Source organism: Vipera ursinii (genome assembly GCF_947247035.1).
Source record: "Vipera ursinii genome assembly, chromosome: 2".
NCBI classification, from domain to species: domain Eukaryota; kingdom Metazoa; phylum Chordata; class Lepidosauria; order Squamata; family Viperidae; genus Vipera; species Vipera ursinii.
The window spans coordinates 23919069-23939790 of NC_139513.1; the positions used below are offsets into that span (position 1 = coordinate 23919069).

Sequence of the window (20722 nt, forward strand, 5' to 3'; positions counted from 1 at the left end):
ATTCTTTTTAATTTTGTACCTCTGAGAGTAAAACCTAATGCCATACGAGCTTTGGAAAATCCCGCATTAATATCCTAGAACTACTGTAAAACACACACAGAAGAAGCAATCATTAATTACCATTGTTCTGCAATAAAAAGCATTAACATTGTCAATTACCAATGTTTTGCAATAAAAAGCATTCAATAGAAGAGAATATATTTCCCCAACGACGTAACGTCATCAGTTCTAGAATGGAGTGGGGTTTTCTCCTTGTTTATACAATAGCTTACCCTGCCAGTTTTGATGGTGGGAATGGTTTTCTCCCTGATAATCCCTTAATTAGATTGTTGTAAAGGGGACCTTTGATATACAACTCTACAATAAGTGCAAGGCTGGTAGGGATTTAAAAAGTCATCTAATGAAACTTTTATAGAAGAGGGAGTCAAGCTATTCTCCAAAGCTCCAGAAGGCAGGACAAGAAGCAAAGGATGGAAACTAGTCAAGGAGAGAAGCAACCTAGAACTAAGGAGAAACTTCCTGACAGTTGGAACAATTAACCAGTGGAACAACCTGCCTCCAGAAGCTGTGAATGCTCCAACACTGGAGGTTTTTAAGAAGAGACTGGACAGCCATTTGTCTGAAATGGTATAAGGTTTCCTACCTGAGCAGGGGGTTGGACTAGATGACCTCCAAGGTCCTTTCCAACGTTGTTGTTATTATTATTATTATAAAATTTTTATTCATAAAACATGAAACTCAGTCAACTGAACACTCAAATTGACTGGCACTAATGGTTGACACGGGCTGCTGCCAGCATCCTAGGTATCAACCAGGTATCTCCTTAAAATGTAAGATGTTCCGAGTAGCGTAGTTTTTTGTAGCTTTGCTGGAGTTATTGCAGAAAGTTGCAATTTCTTGATGTGTTCTGTAAAGTTTTTGGACATAGTTCCCAGTGCCCCGATGACAATGGGTATCACTGTTACGCGTTTCATCCATAATCGCGCAGTTTCAATGGCCAGGTTGCGGTATTTCGTAATTTTTTTCCAGTTCTTTTTCTTTGACTCTGGCATCTCCTGGTACAGCGATATCAATCAGCTGTACACTTCGGTTCTCTACAACTGTGATATCTGGCATGTTGTGTTCCAAATGGCGATATGTCTGTCTTCGGAAGTGCCACAAAATCTTCACCCTCTCATTCTCGACAACTTTTTCCACCCTATGTTCCCACGGCTTTTCGGACACAGGCAAGTCGTAGTTTTTTACACAATGCCCAGTGGATTAGTTTAGCAACTCGGTCATGTCTAGCTTTGTAATCAGTTTGCGCGATTTTGCTTCACTCACATATTAAATGTGAAACAGTTTCAGCTTTGTTGTTGCCTAAGTCGGCAATTTGGATTGTCAGTAGATTTTTGTATCTTCACTTTCATGGCATTAGTTTGTAGTGCTTGTTCTTGAGCAGCCAGTATTAAGCCTTCAGTTTTCTTTCTTTATTATTTATTGTTGTTGTTGTTGTTGTTATTATTCCTCTCTTCTGTTCACTAATCTCATCTCTACTATTCAGAATATGAAATATTCTTCCCTACTAGGAATTCTAAGAATTGCAATTCTAAAAATCCGCGGGATGCCAAGCTAGCAGTGACATTTCTTCCTCACCTGAGTATATACATTGAGAAGAACCAGATGGTCTCCACCAGGCAGGAAGAAATTCATGCGGGCATTGTCAGCATGAACTACTTTGTCCTTAGGACGGTAAAAAATGGCATTGTTGACTGAAAGCATAGCAGCAATGGTCAGGATTTGCTCCGAGCACTTGTATCTGGGGAATTTCCAGTAAAGAAAGAAAGTGATGTTGGGTGTTACTGTGGTAGAAACAAAGTCAGATTGAACAACAGCAATAAAAGCAATCAGAAAACTTCAGAAGAAGAGGAGAATAGACAAACTGAAATCAACTGATGAAAAGCTAAAGAAATATATGATTTAAAACCATAGTTTAAATCAGACGTTCTAAACAAATGAAACATTAAAAATACATCAATTTACAGTTAATATCAAATGTGTGGATACTCTTAAAAAGAATATAAAATATTTAAAATTTTACTGAAGAATTGGAAGCATTTTTAATGATAATAATTTATTTCAATTCTATCCACACTTAATCAGGAATGTTTTTATGCTTAACAATTTATTACTTATATTCTAAAAATACTCCAGAGCTATAGGATTTTCGTAAGTACATAAAAACTGTTGTTCAAATATGTTGGAATGTTCTGGGAAGAATGTAATAGGCAATTAGAGATTGAACTAAGAAACAGGAAATGGATACAGTATGTTGCATTTGTGATTCCTGAAAAAATGTGAGCAAGTCCAAATCCACTATCAACATATTAAAAAAAAACAAAAAACAGAAAAAGCAGAGAAGCACTCACTGTTCAGAAGCTAAAATCATCTTTGAGAGCATGGGATCAACAGGCAATTCTGCCATCTTCCGGCCCAACTAAATACAAAATGCAGAGTTAATGAATTCAATTAAAGGACAAAAACTCCCACAAATCTATTTCTCCCCCTTCCACAAGTCAAAACACTATTTCTGATCAAAGTATATAGCCAAATATTTTGAAGATCTGTGCTTAAGACATCTGTGACACCAGTTCTTATCACTAGCCATCCCAGCAGGCTTCCCTGTTTTTAAGAATAGAAAGGGACAAGCCGGTACAACACATTCTAATATCTACCATTCTTCATTGCATTTCTGTTTCTTCTCTCTGCAATTAGGAACCTCCTTCCAAATTCCTTAAAGCTTTGTATATCTTCAGTTTTTTATCCTCATAATACACTGTACACCAGGGGTCCCCAACCTATGGTCCACGGCCTGGTTGCAGGCCGTGGGCTCTCGGTCAGTGGAAACAGCCAGCTGGTGTGCTCACACGTGGGTGCACATTTCCCCCCACTCACGCTAGTGCCTGCGGCCATCTGCGCAGGCGTGCAGGTGCGAATGGGAATCTTAGTGCAGGGTGGTTGCCCCATAGTCTATTTGCGCATGCGCCGCTAGCCTGGGTGGTTTGCGTGGCCCATTTGCACATGCACAAGTGGGCCGCTAGCCACTGTGGGGGGGTGCAGCCATTTGTGCACATGCATGGGGCCAGTGCATGCATGAACGGGACTGCTAGTGCTGCGTCAGTGTGCGTGGCCCCATGCGCGCACACATACCAATCTTGAAGCTGCTCTCCTTCCCTCCTGTCCTCGAGCCCAGAAAGGTTGGAGACCTCTGCTGTACACAACCATTTATTTATTTAGATGTCTTTGTTTATTTTGTAGCAGAAAAGTAATCTTAATACACATCCACCTTCTTAAAATATAACGCTTTAGTGCTCAAATCAAGTTGAACAGAAATCTTTCCTGTTACTGTTGATGTGATAATGACAAGTCCTCTTTTATGCTATCCTTGAAGAAAAATAATGAAAATAATTAGCATCCATGGAACCTTAACTAAGGGGTAACTAGAAAGTATATGGTAGTTGAATATGAATACAAATTTGAAGCTTTAGTCTCTTACTAACTTCTACCTTCACGCCCGCTGATAGACAATCACTCTATTTTCAAAATAAGCATCCTGCCCTGACAAAATAGCCCTGAATAAGAAATCATACCTTGGTGAGTTCACCAAGATGGTTGAGGGCCCCCAAGGCATACAGCTGCTCTAATGCCAATACTAGAGTCTCGTGGGGTGGTGGATCCATGAAGTCAAAGTGAATCAAGTCATTGATACCTGAAGAAAGAGAGGAAATACAACCCGGCTAAGTGTTGCATATACAAGTTACTAGTCCCTACACGATCTTGAGTCTAGATATTTCCATCTTCCATCATAAGATGCATCTACTGAAATTTAACCCTTAAAAAATGATCCAGTTCCCATTGTGGGAAATCTCTGTAACATAATTCTAGGATGGAGCATGCAACTCCTATATTTTGCTACCCAAGATTGCCAAAATACACACCTAAGCTTTTGAGAAGAAGCACTACATTCCCAAGGTTGGTTCTCTGAATCTCTGGCACCGTGGTTTCCTCCATCTCATTTTTGTACGCCCAGGCTGTGTAGAGACGGAAGCACTTTCCTGCAGCCACACGGCCTGCCCGGCCTGCCCTCTGGTTGGCAGAAGCCTGATGGAGAATAAGAAGTGTGTGTTTTTACTGAGGATCCGTGAGACTGGGATGGTTACTTCATCAGATTCCAGAGGTGAATGTAGAAGAAAAATAAGTAGTAGTTCCCCAACTAAGACAATCTTAAATTTCTCTCTTTCTCTTTTCTTTCTTTCTCTCTCTCTATATATATTATAATGTCCACAATGAATAAAGTGTATTTCAAAAACCTAGATTTCAGAAAATCCCAATTTTCCTCAACATTCAGACTGCAATTAGAAATGGTTCCTTTATCATAGGAGTCAACAAGAGAATTCATTTGACACCATAATATTCCCTTAAGAATCCTTGCCCAACTAGCCCTTGCTTTGGTCTGTGTCAGGGGTCTTCAAACTTGGCCCTTTTATGACTTGTGGACTTCAACTCCCAGAATTCCTTAGCCAGCGTATGCTGGCTGAGGAATTCTGGGAGTTGAAGTCCACAAGTCATAAAAGGGCCAAGTCTGAAGACCACTGGTCTATATATTATGTGTGCTTTCTAACCATTTTCCTTAAGACACCTGCAGGGTTAGAGCTTCACCACTGGTGGGTTGTTGAATACCATTACGTGGATGTGTTATATCATAAAAGCGATTTCTGTACATCTTCATAGCTTTACAGAATCACAGATCATAAATCCCTGATAATTTTTCATTGTCCTGGGATTTTTTTTAACGGTTTCCAGATTAACTACATTCTTAACAAATTACTTCCTGCAAAAAATTAACACCGACATGAATATGGGAACCAGATTAAATGAGAGCTTCCGATAACTTTGAAGACATTCAAGCTCAGCAAATGAGACAGATTGGACGGGGAAGGGAAAGGGGAAGTTTAAGTACTAATGCCAGATACCCGAGAACAGGGGGTAACAATAAGTGACTCCATGCCCGTGCGAGCGTTGTAACTCTTCTGTTTGCAAAACCCAGGGTCAATCACATAAATTATGCCATCGATGGTCAGTGATGTCTCTGCTATGTTTGTGGCCACAACAACCTGAGGAGAAAAGAGATACTCATAACTGATTGGGTAAGGCTGGTACTTCTCATAACCTAAACTTCACTATAAATGTTTTTAAGTTATAGTGCCCTATAATTCCATGAGGAAGGGTCCTCAGAGGAGAAGTTAATATTTTTTTATCATGGCATCTACTCCTTGGAAAGATGTTTTAACCCTGGCAGCTTGAAGGCTGGGGAATTCTGGGAACTGAAGTCCACACATCTTCAAGCTGCCAAGGTTGAGAAATGCTGTTCTAGGAGCTTGATGATGGTCTCTTGAAAGGTAGCAAACACCCTACTGTTCAGTAGGGCCTTTGGGGAGGACCTATGTGCTAGCTGGAATGTGATTCTCTTAGCTAATGTATTTGCTGTAATATATCGTTTTGTAACTTATTTCTATATTGCACATTTTTTAACCGTGGATGTTTTCAATTTGTTTTTACACCTTTTTTTAAGTCGCCATGACTCTAATAGATTTGGCAACATCCGAATTGACTATTCAAACAAATAAATAATATGTAGAATACAACATTCAACTAATGAAGAAGGTCCAGCTGTAATCCTGATTTCTTCCATTAAGAACATTCTGTGGAAGAAGCCTCTGAAAGATCTCTGCCCAAGAATTTGCTAAGACAAATAAACAATACCATATGGAGAAATGGCATCGGTCTCGGTAAAGCAGCTTCTAACATATTTACTACAAAGGTGACAAATCTGATTGTCTTGGTTCCTTTTCTTTCATGTTGTGACTGACATCCTGATTTTTTTTTCCTTCCTTAAATCCAGGACAGTCAGTAAAGTGCGTTAGGCCAATTACATTCCTGTTATTACTGACTTCAGACAAGATGAAGGAAGAAGTTAGGAGAAAGCAACCGCTGATTAAGTACACACTGAACCAAATGTTGCAGCTGTTGGAAGGTGATCACTCACCTATCTGAGTCATACAAGATGTTGCACCTATATTCAAAGGCAATTTTGAAAAGGCTAATGTCAAATGTCAGAACTGCTACAATTTTTCTGCCCGTAGGGCTTTTTTCAAAAATTCTTTCCTCTAGGGAGGTTAGAGGTTATGCGATATATTTTGTGCAAGAGTTGTGCATATATTGGGCTTTCTTTTGTTGACTGGCAGCCAATAGGCAAATGAAAATGCATTATGCAATGTGTACATTTCATAAGCATTGTTCATAATACCGTTGAGCTTTCAGACTGCAGGTTGTAAAATACATATTCAGTTTGCTTTGATTTCTTTGTTGAACATGCTCTGTTGATGCTGAATTTTCTACGTGTCAATTGCAAAAACAGTATGTTTCTTTGCCAAGTATTCCTGGCAGGCTGCAAATACAGAAATGGGCATATTCTTGGACAATACGAAGAGACAAGAGCTAGAGATGTGATTTCTTTTTACTGTTGTTGTTTGTGGTTTTCGACTGAATGCTATGTACAGTATTGCTCTTTACTGAACGTCGGTGATAGTTGGTGAAGGGAGACAGATAACGGCAGGCTTTAACGATTTCACTTCAATTTTTTTAAAAAAATCATCCTATTTTTCCACTGTAGGTAGAGAATTAGGTAGTCAGCAGTCAGCAAGCATTATCACACCATCATAAGAAGACACTTGCTTTGCATTCCTATTGTCTCTACAGTGAAATATTTGAAATGTTCCACAAATAAAACTTACAACACTTGAGGAATTCAGAATGTGTTCTCTTATATTGCCAACCTGGCTGTTTTATCTCATTCTCAAAACAAAACCTCTTCTCTTTTGTGCACGCCCCTAATATTCATCTTCTTTCAACTACCTACAATTTCCAAACATCTCAAATGCAAATCTCTAAATCAAGGGTCTCCAAACTTGGCAACTTTTAAGCCTTGTGGACTTCAACTTCCAGAATTCCTCAGCCAGCCATGCTGCACAGTTTGGCCTCAAACATCCAGACCTTCCCTGTCCTGCTTTGTACAATCGGTTTTTACCTTCCGGGCCCCTGGTGGGGTTGGTTCAAAGATCTTGGCCTGCATGTCGGAGGGCAGATTAGCATAAATTGGGAGGACCACAAGTTCTGCAATTTTGGAGCCCAAGCGCCGGCAACGATCCTGTAACATCTCACAGCAGGCTTCAATTTCTTCCTGCCAATAGAAGCAGAAGTTAAGCTCTACTTATTATAATAAAATATCGAGAAATAATGGCAGAGGGAATTAGGAGAAAACACACAAGAGTTACCTGGCCAGTAAGAAACACAAGGATGTCCCCTCGGGGCTGGGTAACGTGAATCTGCAGCACCGACACCACACAGGCTTCCAGATAATCAGCCTCTGGGGCCTAGAGGGAAGAGGCAGAGGGAGGACAATCGAAGTACAGGTAATCCTCAGTTAACGACCATTAGCAACCATTCAAAATTGTGGCAGTGCTGAACAAATGATAGCTACACTTAGTCCCCAAAGGTACAGCATGTGAGTAGCTATAACTGCATTTGATCAACATCTGAGTGCTTAGTGCGTTGCCCAGAGGCAGTTCAACTTCCCCTATCTATCTCCCTCCTCATCTCTGTCCTTCTGGCGCCCCACACACCACCGCCTCAACCTGCCATCCCCAGCTGACCTTCGCCATCTTCTTCCTCCCACTGCTGATGAGGCATGCCTGATCTGGCCCTTCATGAGGCAGCTGTTGGCTGCATCAGGCCATCTTCCCAAGGCGGCATGCACCATTCTCCAAATCACGTGCGACCTTCAAGCGAGGCTTTCAAGGTTTCCAAAAACCTTACAAGAAGGCCGCGTGCAGTTTGGACAAGGGCGCGTAGGATTCGGACAAAGCCGGACGTGGCTTTGGGAAGAAGGTCTGGCGCAACCAGCAGCTGCCTTGCGAAGGGCCAGGCCAGACAGACCTCGCAGCAGTGAGAGGAGGAAGACGGCGAAGATCAAGTGAGGATGGCAAGGACAGTAGAGTGTCAGGATGACCGAGGATTATCTGTAACATTTCTTGAGTTAAATAAACACAACCTCACCTCCCTTAAGGGTTTCTACTATTGCTTGTCCTTGGTCCTCGCTCAGTTTTTCCGCTCTGAATTAGATATGCTTCTACAGGTTATTTTCTCCTTTTGCTCTAATTTTGTGAAACTAGAAAGATTTGTTAAGGGCAAGACTATCTGAAAAAATTTAGTCCCAATTGTGATCATAGGTCAAGGACTAGCTATAGGAACTAATGACTAAACACAAGATAACCCGAGTTAGGAAAGTTGGATAGAATGAAATCCAGCTATGAGAATAAAGCCTGTGATGCTGCAACACACAATAGCTATAAAACCAAACGAAAAATGGTACAATCTACTACAGCTTCAACGTGTGATTGTATAAATTCAAATTTGGACATAGGAACTTGTAGTCTGGAAATCTTACATGCTCTCCTCAAAGCCACAGCCACTGAGGTTGATCACTTTATCTCTCTGTTTCCTCAGCCCTTCACACACACGCAAAGACAAAAAAGCACTTGGTGCTTGCTAACCTTAGTGTAATAAATGTCAACAGGAAAACGGCGCCCTGGGATGCGGAAGATGGGAGCATCGTCAAAGAAGGTGGAAAAGCGCTCGGTGTCCAGGGTGGCACTAGCAATCAGCACCTTCAGCTCAGGCCGAAAGCGAGCAATGTCCTTAATCAAGCCAAACAGAATGTCGGTGTGAAGCGTGCGCTCATGAGCCTCATCTATAAGGATGACGCTAGAAAGCAAGCGAGAAAGGGTGTTGGTTAACACTCATGCAATATTTCTACTCATTTGCAAGGGATTTTGTAGTCTTGGTTCCATTTAAAGTCAGGCCAGTGTTGGCATTTTTTTTTAAACTAAGATAGGAAGACTACAATTTACAGTCTACTACAAAGACTACAATTTTAAGGAATCTGCAGCAGAGATCAGCCTTGAATCCAGATCTCTTGTTGTTTTTAGTTGCGAAGTCGTGTCCGACCCATCGCGACCCCATGAATGACGTTCCTCCAGGCCTTCCTGTCCTCTACCATCTTCTGGAGTCCATTTAAGCTCACGCCTACTGCTTCAGTAACTCCATCCAGCCACCTCATTCTCTGTCGTCCCCTTCTTCTCTTGCCCTCAACCTTTCCCAGCATTAGGCTATTCTCCAGTGAGTTCTTCCTTCTCATTGGGTGGCCAAAGTATTTGAGTTTCAGCTTCAGGATCTGGCCTTCTAATGAGCAGTCAGGGTTGATCTCCTCTAAGACTGACCGGTTTGATCGCCTTGCAGTCCAAGGGACTCGCAGGAGTCTTCTCCAGCACCATAGTTCAAAGGCTTCAATTCTTTGGCGCTCAGCCTTTCTTATGGTCCAGCTTTCACTGCCATACATTGCAACTGGGAAGACCATAGCCTTGACTATACGCACTTTTGTTGACAGCCCTACTGGGCTGGAAAAGATCAGGTTGGGGGAGTCCTGGTGTGTCACACGTGTTACATTTCCTCTGAGGTGTAAGCACCCTTGCTAGCTAGTGCTAGATCAGTTGGTTCTCAATCTGTGGTCCGCAGACCTGGGGGGGAGGCGGGGGGGCGGCGGCAATGTCATCCTCTAGGACTGACCGGTTTCATCGCCTTGCAGTCCAAGCGACTCGCAGGAGTCTTCTCCAGCACCATAGTTCAAAGGCCTCAATTCTTTGGCGCTCGGCCTTTCTTATGGTCCAACTTTCACAGCCATACATTGCAACTAGGAAGATCATAGCCTTGACTCTACGCACTTTTGTTGGCAGGGTGATATCTCTGCTTTTTAGTGTGCTGTCTAGATTTGCCATGGCTTTTCTCCCCAGGAGCAAGCATCTTTTAATTTCTTGGCTGCAGTGATCTTTGTACTATGATACCACACTACATACCACTCTTAAAACTACAGATATTTTCTTTCTAACTATGGTCCCAAAGCAAGCTCTAGTACGGATTGCGCTCTCTGCCGCATTACTGAAATCAGACCCTAACATGAAAACAAATGTCACTTATTCCCCCAAACCCAATTTACCATGCAAATCCCAAAGGACAGATCTAAGCTCGTCTGGGCCACTAGAGCAAGTGTCCACTTCTGTTACTCACCTGTAGCTACTCAGGTCAGGTTCAGTGAGGAATTCTCTGAGCAGCATCCCGTCCGTCATGTACTTCAACACTGTCCGCTCTGAAGTGCAATCTTCAAAACGGATGCTGTACCCTACCTGTGGGAAGGTACAGAGCAGTCTTTATTGCACACAGAGCAACATTTGTCCAGGTATTCTATTTAACTCAAATCAAAGCCGCCTCCAAAGAAATACAAGTAGTCCTCAACTCATGACCACAACTGAGCCCGAAAGTTATGTTGCTAAGCGAGATAGGTTTTGCCCCATTTTGTCTTTCTTTCCACAGCTGTTAAGTGAATCACTGCAGTTGTTAAGTTAGTAACATGGCTGCTAAGTGAAACTGGCTTGCCCAATGACTTTGCCTGTGAGAAGGTCGCAAAGGGTGATCACATGACTCTGGGACACTGCAACTGTCATAAATATGAATCGGTTGCCAAGCGTCCGAATTTTGAACGCATACCGTGGCAGTAGTGAACCACATGCCAGGCAGTGGTGAACCACTTCCATACTGTTACTAAGAAAACTGTATGGACATATATCCAAGAAGTCACCAGAAGACAATCTCCTCTCCAAGGAAATCTTAACGCTTACCATTACCTGGAGAAAGAGATATTGTTGTGAGGCTAAAGAGTATTATGATAGCCAGCACATCACTGCCTTCAGGTCTACGGCAAATGAGGGCGAACAATGGACACATTGACTTTTTATCTGAAATTTTGGGATAATGCCTATATATAAGGAGCCCTGCTGGATCAGCCAACCAGATGCTTCTGGGGAGGAGATGGTGGAGTCAGGTATAACCCTCCTCCATCCCTGTACATCTACAACTAGTATTTGGAGGTATGCTGCCTCCAATCCAGAAATAAACTGGATCTCAAGATAGAAGCACTTGATAGACCTGTCCTTCAATGGACCCATCGCCACGTTTTGTGACACTGATTTCCATAGGTGAACAATGCATGCTCTGTTGGGCTGTGAACATTTTTATGCCAGAGAAGCAACTTCTTTTCTCATGGTGTATGCTGCCGTTAAAATAATTACTGGCCATCCCCAAATTAGATCTGGATTATAAACTGGCTAAGAGGATTAATTTAATTTAATTTAATTTATTAATATTTCTATACCGCCCTTCTCCCGGAGGACTCAGGGCGGTGTACAGGGCAAGAATAAAACATAGAAATTTACAAAAACTAAAAGATAATTAAATGCATGCCCGATTAAAATACAATTGATACATGGTAAAAAACCCCAATAAAAATAATAAAAACCCCACCAATCCCCCCTCAGGCCAGGCCGGCTTGCTCGAACAAGTATGTTTTCAGATCGCGGCGAAAGGAGCGCAGATCGGGCGCCGTCCGGAGCTCAACCGGTAACTGGTTCCATAGCTCCGGGGCGCCCACAGAGAAGGATCTCCCCCTGGGGGCCACCAGTCGGCATTCTCTGACCGGTGGCACCCTGAGGAGGCCCTCTCTGTGGGAACGCACAGGGCGGAGGGAAGTAGATTGTTAGTATAAAATACACAGATTCTTCCCTTCCCCTCTCCCTCTTCAGAACATACTTCATTTCCAAGCTTGACATTCATTTCCTGGGAAACACGAGCAGCAACACTCATAGCTGCCACTCGCCTGGGTTGAGTACAGCCAATCTTCATTCCATTTTTGGTGTAACCCTGTTAGGGAGAGAGGGGAGGGGGAGAGGGAAAGAGAGAAAGGGAGGGAGGGAGGGAGGGAGGGAGGGAGAGAGAGAGAGAGAGAGAGAGAGAGAGAGAGAGAGAGAGAGAGAGAGAGAGAGAGAGAGAGAGAGAGAATGGGGGGAGAGAATGAGAGAGAGAAAATCTCCATGATTCAAGATCTTATTACCAAAGCTGTTATGTGCACAGAATGGTTTGTGTAGGGGCTAAAATACTATGTGTACTGGGGCCATTGGATTATACACCCAGCCATTCGTGGCCGCACTCAATAATTTATGGGTGTGCATAAAATTATTTGTGTAAGTGCTAAAATTCTCTTCCTGCTGGGGTCACTGGATTACACACTCAATTGCTTATGGACATACTAATATGCACACAACAAAACACCTGGGGTTTGTCAAGTATGAAAAATAGACTTGTTTTCTTCTGCGTAAATCATCCCAAAGCACTGATTCAAAAGTTTCCTCAGGGAAAGGGCGGTATATAAATGTAATAAAATAAATAAATAATTTTACGCACATTTTAAATATTCCTAAAATCAAAAACCGTTTTTCAAGGGCATCTCTAGAAATGTAAACAGCCAACCTCTTTTGAGTGGACAACAAAATATGGCTTTTGTAGAATGTGTCAAAAGGCAAGATGTGGTCAAATCATAACACAGACGCAGCAGAAAATGCCCCTTTCCCTTCTAAAGTTCTGGATGGCACTTAACAGTGTTGTTTTTCAGTGGGTTTTTGGCTTGCCATGAAGGTTGTGAATGGTGATTTCATTTTTTAATGTTAACTTACTGTTTTACTTATTTCATTACATATACACTGTCCAAAGTTTGAACAAGTGGGGAAGCTTATTAAATAAATAACTATTTGAGGGAATGTATGCGTGTGTGTTTAAAAAAAACCAATATCCATTTTTTCATCTCGATTCTTGCCTCACGGCCACAACTCTGTGCCGCTTTTTACAATCTTAACAGTTTTAAAATCCTAAGTTTCAATTGGAAAGGAGGCCGGAAATTAGGAAAAAAATCCTTATGGACCAAATGTTGTAAAAACTGGGACCTCCTGGAGTTTTGCTTGTAGCTCAAAACAACACATATCCAGTATACAAACAACACATATCCAGGCCAGTAACCACCATGATTTCCAGAAAAATGCACTGGGACAGAGATGAAGAACAGGACAGCTGAAGTAGGAACTAACGAGTAATGCAGACTGACTCCTAATATTATATGCAGGTCTATGATAACAAAAGAAGAGTATTGCTCCCTAGCAATACTCCAGAGGGCAATACTCGTACTTCAACTCCAACCTTTAGCCCACAGCAGGTGCCAAAGAAGCAGCATTTCCCCTCCTGTAGGCTTCACCGTTGAATCTCCTTCGCTCCTGCAAATAATTATTCTCCCCTTTCCTATCAAGTTACCTCTTCGTACAAATACTGTGGGATTTGAGTGGTCTTGCCAGAGCCAGTTTCCCCTTCAATAATGAGCATCTGATGATCAGCAATGGCAGCCAGTAAGTCCTCCTGGTATGGGAAGATAGGAAGGCTGCGGCGCACCTCCTGGATAGACAACTTCTTGAGTTCAGCCTGGGACAGTTCCGGCTTCTCCTCCTGGGACCGAGGAAACAAGAGTTAGATGAGATTCCCTAGACCACAGGTCTGCAACCCGCGGCTCCGGAGCCTCATGTGGCTCTTTCAGCCGTCTCCTGCGGCTCCCAGTCCTCTGCCATGTGCAGTCCAAAAAAAAAAAGTGGGACTAAAAAAGTTCAACCAATCAATTCAAATATGTAGGGTAGGTGCATATCTCGCCTTGGCTCCACTCTTCAGTCAAACCCTGTTCTGCGCATGCGCGCATGTACGCGCATGCGCACACATTTTTTGCGGCTCCCAGTTTTTCCTTTTGTGAGGGAACCGGTTCCGAGTGGCTCTTTCACTGTTTCAGGTTGCTAACCCCTGCCCTAGACAAACAAGAACCGGTAGAGTCCCTTCGGTACTGTCAGAATCCATTTATATTTCATTTCTAACTCTCTTTTCTGTGCAAACCCAAATCTCACCCCACCCCCACCCGCCTTGGATTCTGCCATTCCCAAGGAGAAGAGGGAATAAACATGGGGGTTTATTGCTTTCACTTCCTTTTCCTTAGATGTAGCTTTTTGTTTATTTCGCCTGCCTGTTACCCATCACCATAAGATCGATGAGAGGCACTCTCCCTTTCAACTTACGGGCAAACTAAGAAAGGGGGTGGGGGAATCTGGTTTGTTTCTCCGGATGGAATGTGAAAGGGTGGGATTGATTCTGCTACGAATGGACCGATGTTTCTCCTTTTCCCACGAGGGGCTTACCACCTGGAACTTGGCTGATCCGGAACTGACCCAATGAACTGGGGGGGTGGAGTTTGCCTGGGGGCACTTTAGAAATATCAATCTGTGAGGGGATTCTTCAGATCCTGTCGATTATACCCTCCATCATCTACGTCTTAGTAAAAGTTCCTGCTTGGATAATCTTGTCTCCAAGAGTCTTTCTCTCTTAAGATGTGGATTGAAGTGAATTCTGATAGGCTCTATATGTTCCTATCCCTGGACAAAACTGATACCACAAGCAGATTGTGGGAGGCAGTGTAAATCAATGGTATTTACCTTTGTTTACCTGTCAAAGCTGTCAGGCACAATCCTTCACTACTGCTTGAAAACAACCCAGAAACAATCTGTTGATTCCCTTAATTGCTTCTGTAGTAGAGCAAAGGTCTTCAAACTTGGCCCTTTTAAGACAAGTCACAAAAGGGCCAAGTTTGAAGACACCCTGCTATAGAGAGTTAATTAATGCTGGGCTAGTAAGTCTGACTCAGTTAAGGTAGGTTTCCTTTGGTCACCCATATTTATTTCATTTCATTTCATTTTATTAAATTTATATGCCGCCCTTCTCCCTGAGGACTCAGGGCGGCTCACAACCATAAAAATTAAAAAACATAAAGTAAAAAATTTAAAAAAGAATTAAACAGTAAATGCAATAAATACAAAACAATTTAACCCAGTAAAAAGCCTAATTAAAAATCGTAGTCAGTCCAGGCCCGCTTGTTGGAACAACCAGGTCTTCAGGTCACGGCGGAAGGACCGAAGGTCAGGGGCCGTCCGCAGCTCCGGGGGCAACTTATTCCAGAGGGTCGGCGCGCCCACAGAGAAGGCTCTCCCCCTGGGGGTCGCCAGCCGGCATTGCCTGGCCGACGGCACCCTGAGGAGGCCGACTCTGTGGGAGCGAACCGGGCGATGGGAGGTTGACAATGGCAGCAGGTGGTCTCGCAAGTACCCCGGGCCTAAGCCATGTAGGGCTTTAAAGGTTATTACCAGCACCTTGAATCGCACATTTAAGCAGCATTTAGGCCTTGAGGGAAATAGTCAGAAGCTGTTACAAAACCCCAAAAGGGTAGAAGTAGGCATCGAGCCCTGGGAACGGATAAAATATTAGGAAGAGACTCAGGATGGTTCCTCCCTGACTCACTGGGATTTAAGAAGGAAGGGAAAAGGAACACAAGCACACCTGCAGGATTCTGTTATTTCTATTTCTCCTCTGCTGCTACTGTCAAATCCTAGATTCCTTACCTGTGCTCTGAATAATGTAATCCTTGATAAAATAGCTCCCTTTCCCTGATTTACCGAAATCAACTTCCGTTTTCGAGAATCCCTCCTGTCGAGGCAGTTTTTGCTTCTAAGGCACTGAAATTTATCCATGCCAGATCTCTAAATCAACCGGCCAGAGTCACTTGGTGGAGTTGGCAACTATAGAAATTGATTAACTAACCAAATAAAACAAATCCATTGTGCTTAAATTGTAAGCCGCCCTGAGTCTTCGGAGAAGGGCGGGATATAAATGGGATTAAAATAAAATTAAAATAAAAAATACCTCCTGGAGAATTACGTATTTTTCAGGGACGAGAACCGGATTTTCTGGTTACACTAGCATTTGCAGAGTTCTCATCCTCTCCATTTCCCAGCCTGCACCCTCTCACCTTGTTCTGATTTGTGCCCCGCATTTGCACAGCGTTCACAAACTGGATCATCTCGTCATCTTCGAGCACGTACTCGTAGTCTTTGCGGGGATGGCGCCGATCGGCATCCCGGGCCCCAAAACGGAGAGCAGCTGCCCCAATGTGGTCTTCCTCCCAGCGCCGCTGCTCATCTCTCGGAGCCATGTGATCCTCTGCCTGGGGCTCCTCGTAACGATCAGGAATCTTCTGCAGGACAAATTCAAAGAGAATCATCAGTGCGTTCAGCAGCTCAGTAGCCCATAGATACTGAGTAGCTGGGTCTGTAATCCAGGTTTTTGTATGTTTTCTTCAGAAATAAGGCCAGGCGCTGAGTCATATCCCCAAGTGCATATAATTTCAGGAAGCATTCAAACTCACTCGTCATTGTGAACATTTTGTCCACTAACCCAAGAATCAGAATCCAGTGAAACAGACAGCCAGCAATGGGCCTAAACCTCAGTGCCCGGGTTCAGATGCAGGAGCTTAATCTGATGTGGCAACCAAGTCAGAAATAAAAGCTAACAGAAATAATGATTTGGCCTCTGTGTACTGGAAGACCTTTTTCTTTTGTTTCATTACAATAAACATCTTGAATATTTTTTGCTTTTAATGTTATATAAAATGGTCAAGATATGAATGAAATTTGGTAATACATCAAATAAAAAAAACCTAAAAACTAAAAAAGCAGAAAGACAGAGATGCTTCTCTTAATGCAGGCAAACTTTCTGTTTCCAAAAGTCCAGAAAATGTTATAATAGTAGCAAGAGAAACTGCGAGACACAGCATCTGGTAAAACATACAGTATAGGGAACGGTTGCTGGAATTGGGTATGTGTAGTTTAACGAAGAGAAAGGCGAGGGGTGACATAATAGCAGTGTTCCAGTATCTCAGGGGTTGCCTCAAAGAAGAGGGAGTCAAGCTATTCTCCAAAGCTCCCGAAGGCAGGACAAGAAGCAACGGATGGAAACTAGTCAAGGAGAGAAGCAACCTAGAACTAAGGAGAAACTTCCTGACAGTTAGAACAATTAACCAGTGGAACAACCTGCCTCCAGAAGCTGTGAATGCTCCAACACTGGAAGTTTTTAAGAAGAGACTGGCCAGCCACTTGTCTGAAATGGTATAGGGTTTCCTGCCTGAGCAGAGGGTTGGACTAGATGACCTCCAAGGTCCCTTCCAACTTATTATTATTAAAATATGTCAGAAAGTGGGACCGATAAGGATTGTTCTGAGTTTTGAGTGCCCCGTTTGTTCTGTTTGATACTGTTGAAGGCAAAAGCCAGAATTTAATCAAACATTCAGTTTTCAATATTCGGTCTGTTGAGTTGGTTTTGAGGGAAGCAACGTGTGTGCTTGCTGATGTTCAGCAGTGGAAATATGCTACAGCAGTGCTGCAGATCCGCCGCTGGTTGCCAAGAGGTTTCTGGATGCAATTTAGCCCTTCCCAGGTTGGCCCCTAGGTTACCTGCAGGATATCTTAGGCAGAGTTCTTTTTTTAGACTTGGTGATTGCTAATTTTTAACTGGAGATCACTGGGGTAACCCCAAAACAACATTTGATGTTCTTTCTTCAGTCCACCCACCCGCCTTCAAACTTTGCACACATCACTACCAGTACCTTGCTGCGACTCTCCTCAGGCATGTAATACCGATTATGCTTCTCCATCTTCTCCTGCTCTCCAGCCTGTTTGTACTGTTTCGCCAAGTCGCGCACTTTGCGTTTGTACTCCAGCTCCTGCTGCTCAAGAGCGGTGAGTTCTTGCTCAGAGAACAGGTACTCCTCATCCTTTATCTCTGCTTCCAAATCTTCCATCTTGTCCTTTTCTCGTTTGGCTAAATATTCCCGGCGGGATTTCTTGCGTAGTTCTGGAATCTGACACATAGGAAGAGAGTTTTAACCTCATTACAGTCTGAATGATTTAGTATTTAAAAGAGATTTTAAAGTCCGATTTTCATTAGATTCTTTGGGATTAGCTTATCAGTTACTGCCCTGTAAATATATACTGCTCAAAAAAATAAAGGGAACAGAAAATAAGACATCCTACTATTAAATACAGTACATTGTGTTGTTTAAGTGTTCCCTTTATTTTTTTGAGCAGTATATATTCAAATGTGTAATTGCAAGCTTAATTTTTTTGTAGCTTATTCTACAATATTATATTCCTGATATTTACAGCATATATGTTAAGTTAGGACATTTATTATAAGGTTTACAATATAATTATTTCACAGGTCAGACATTAAACAGCATCACCAAATTGAAAGGGACAATTTAGGCCAGAGAATACAATCTCCAGGTCACTGAAAAAGGATCCAGAGGAAAGCATTTTCAACAGATGATTCTCCAGCTTTTGTTTAAACGTATCTCGTGAAGGGGAGCTCGTCATGACAGAGACGGCATCTTTCCTGACAGATTTACAGAGTCCTCGACTTATGACCACAACTGAGCCCAACATTTCCAGTTCTAAGCAAGACAGATATTGAGTCGTGCCCCATTTTATGATTTTTTTTTTGCCATGATTGTTAAGCGAATCACTGCAACTGTTAAGTGAGTCATGTGTGGTCATTAAATGAGTCTGGCTTCCTCCACTGATTTTGCTTGTCAGAAGCTGTGTACGTCAGAACAGTGCAACCATCATAAATACATGCCAGTTGCCAAGGACCTGAATTTTGATCATGTGACCATGAGATGCTACAACAGTCCTAAATACCGTTGTTCCTCAAATGCTGCCTCAAATGCATTTAAAATCGAAAACAAGGTTTGCTAAGGGTAATCAATCCCTTAAAGCAGGGGTGCCAAACTCACAGCGTCACTTTTCCCCCCATTTCCGGCAATGGGGTGGGCACGGTTTCGCTATGAAGCATCTGGCCCGCAGTTTGACACCTCTGCCTTAAAGAAATCCCTCACGTCAGAATGAAAATGTCTGGTGTTTTGAAGGATCGATGAAAGCAATGAGTCTTTTTATTCAGAATACAAATGAACATAAGAACAGAGCATATTTCATAAATGAAGTCAACATTTAAATTCATCTGTTGCTGAAACCTAGATAAATCTTCAGCCAAGTAAGAGAACTTGTCAAGGTTCCAGCAATAGGTGACTTTTACATTCTGACACATGTCTTTTTATATGATTATGTGTGCTTTACTGGTAATAAATACTCGACATTTTTTTAAAAAAACATTCACGACTTCATTAAAATGATCACTAGAGCTAAGCTTTTTGAAAACACAAATAGAGAATGTTAGCTATTTGGGCATTTTATTTTAACATGCTCTATCCTGGCAACACTGCAAAACAATACTTCTGAAAACAAGCTCTACTATGATGCCCTTCCTTCAAGCTCTTACCATGAATTTCTTGTCCTCTTCCGCCATCTTTAAACGCTTCTGAGCTTCTTCGTATGCCTAACCTCGACATAATCAGGAAACAAATATACAATATAACTCAAACCACAGTAATTCCAAAAATGCTTGCTAACAAACGCTGGATGCAATATTGTCAGGACTATGGACTTAGGCATGCAACAAAACAGCAGAGACTTACAGAACAATTGGGAATAATGTCAGCAACAAAGTGGAACTGCGTCTTCTAAATAATATAAGTGTTAGGTATATTTCTCAGGTATGAGAAGAGGAAGAAAACACCACCCATCAAAATCAGAGGAGCCCAAAACATGAGAACTCTGGAGCTGGCATAGCAGGTTTGAAAGTGATTGAAAAGCAGACAGCTACATGTTTCCATACTGGGAATGAAAGCCTTGCAAAGCCAGACTGAAATAAAAGATTTCATATCTCACTGAGTCAGCATTAAAAGTTTAGCCATTAATCTCAAACAAGATTGAATAAGAATTATACATGGTTTCAAAGTAAGGCGAAACCGTATGTATACAAAGTTCTGAGACGTCTGCAAATTATCACAGTTCAATAACTTTGCACAATTTTCTTTGGCTCCCTGTTCCCACTTTCCCCAGGAATGGAAAGGATGCCTACAAAGACACATAGAGAACTGTGTCTGATTCCTGTTCCAAAAAACGTATTCAGGAATCTTTTCAGGTTTTCCACTTTTACCAAACATTGTCTACATTCTTTTAAGTCTGCCTTTTGCCTAGAATGGCTAAAGAAAAGCAGCGTTACATTAAAAAAGACCTGCCTCTTGTTTACACCTGAGTAGAAACATAGTGTATATACTCAGTGATGTTCATAATGATATGCAGGTATAGATATGTATGTATCTATATATTTGCAAGTGTGTGCAGATCTCCGATATCCATTTTTTTGCCAAATTTTCCAGCCCCAGGTGAAATGCTCCTAATGCGAAAATGGGTGATATAAGAAAAGAATGGGCAGGACAGTTAGGACATGAGCAATCAAAAAGGGCTTTTTGATGATGCAACCTGAGATATGTACAAAAGATTTTGTTATCGAACTACTGATTACCCAACCACCACGCTTGCTTTCTAAATATTTAAACGTAAAACTGGAAAACCAGGGCTTCCCGTTTACAAAAGCAAAATCCAAAGGCTGAGACCACACCTTCTTGTCCGATCGCTCCAGGATATTGCGAGTCTTCTCTTTGTCCTTGCGTTTGACACGTTCCGCAAAAGCATCACGTTCTTCCAAGTCTTGCAGCCGCTCCCGTTCGCTCCGGTCCCATTCATCCTCTGAATCCTCTTCTGGAATCCTAGGCCAAAAAAAAAAGAAGAAGCAAGAATGTCTGTGGCATTCCTTGTTTTTTCTCCCAACTCTGCTTTTTTGCAAGAGATGGACGCTCACCGTCCCTTGT

General features: G+C 42.3%; 1 protein-coding gene and 1 long non-coding RNA gene across 7 annotated transcripts in view; one reads left to right on the forward strand and one right to left on the reverse strand.

Moving 5' to 3' along the window:
- Positions 1 to 20722, reverse strand: part of DHX16 (DEAH-box helicase 16) — a 32924-nt gene that overhangs the window by 4420 nt on the left and 7782 nt on the right. For 3 of the 6 annotated variants that reach the window (XM_083355966.1, XM_083355964.1, XM_083355965.1), the window contains exons 2-17: positions 20713 to 20722; positions 20473 to 20620; positions 19288 to 19344; positions 17558 to 17812; positions 15926 to 16150; positions 13345 to 13533; positions 11797 to 11907; positions 10222 to 10337; positions 8652 to 8862; positions 7374 to 7472; positions 7127 to 7279; positions 5013 to 5153; positions 3978 to 4140; positions 3630 to 3748; positions 2409 to 2476; positions 1636 to 1798 (exon numbers count right to left, since the gene is read on the reverse strand). The exon at positions 20713 to 20722 is cut by the window's right edge and continues 262 nt beyond it. In XM_083355966.1, the coding sequence (XP_083212092.1) occupies positions 1636 to 1798; positions 2409 to 2476; positions 3630 to 3748; positions 3978 to 4140; positions 5013 to 5153; positions 7127 to 7279; positions 7374 to 7472; positions 8652 to 8862; positions 10222 to 10337; positions 11797 to 11907; positions 13345 to 13533; positions 15926 to 16150; positions 17558 to 17812; positions 19288 to 19344; positions 20473 to 20620; positions 20713 to 20722 (2228 nt within the window). The remainder of the gene's footprint in view (positions 1 to 1635; positions 1799 to 2408; positions 2477 to 3629; positions 3749 to 3977; positions 4141 to 5012; positions 5154 to 7126; positions 7280 to 7373; positions 7473 to 8651; positions 8863 to 10221; positions 10338 to 11796; positions 11908 to 13344; positions 13534 to 15925; positions 16151 to 17557; positions 17813 to 19287; positions 19345 to 20472; positions 20621 to 20712) is intronic. The other 3 variants (XR_014491673.1, XR_014491674.1, XM_083355967.1) reach the window with 1 other exon arrangement.
- Positions 4057 to 6871, forward strand: LOC310636361. The gene is made up of 4 exons (XR_014491693.1): positions 4057 to 4216; positions 5087 to 5186; positions 5612 to 5828; positions 5942 to 6871. It is a non-coding gene; the product is annotated as an uncharacterized lncRNA (long non-coding RNA).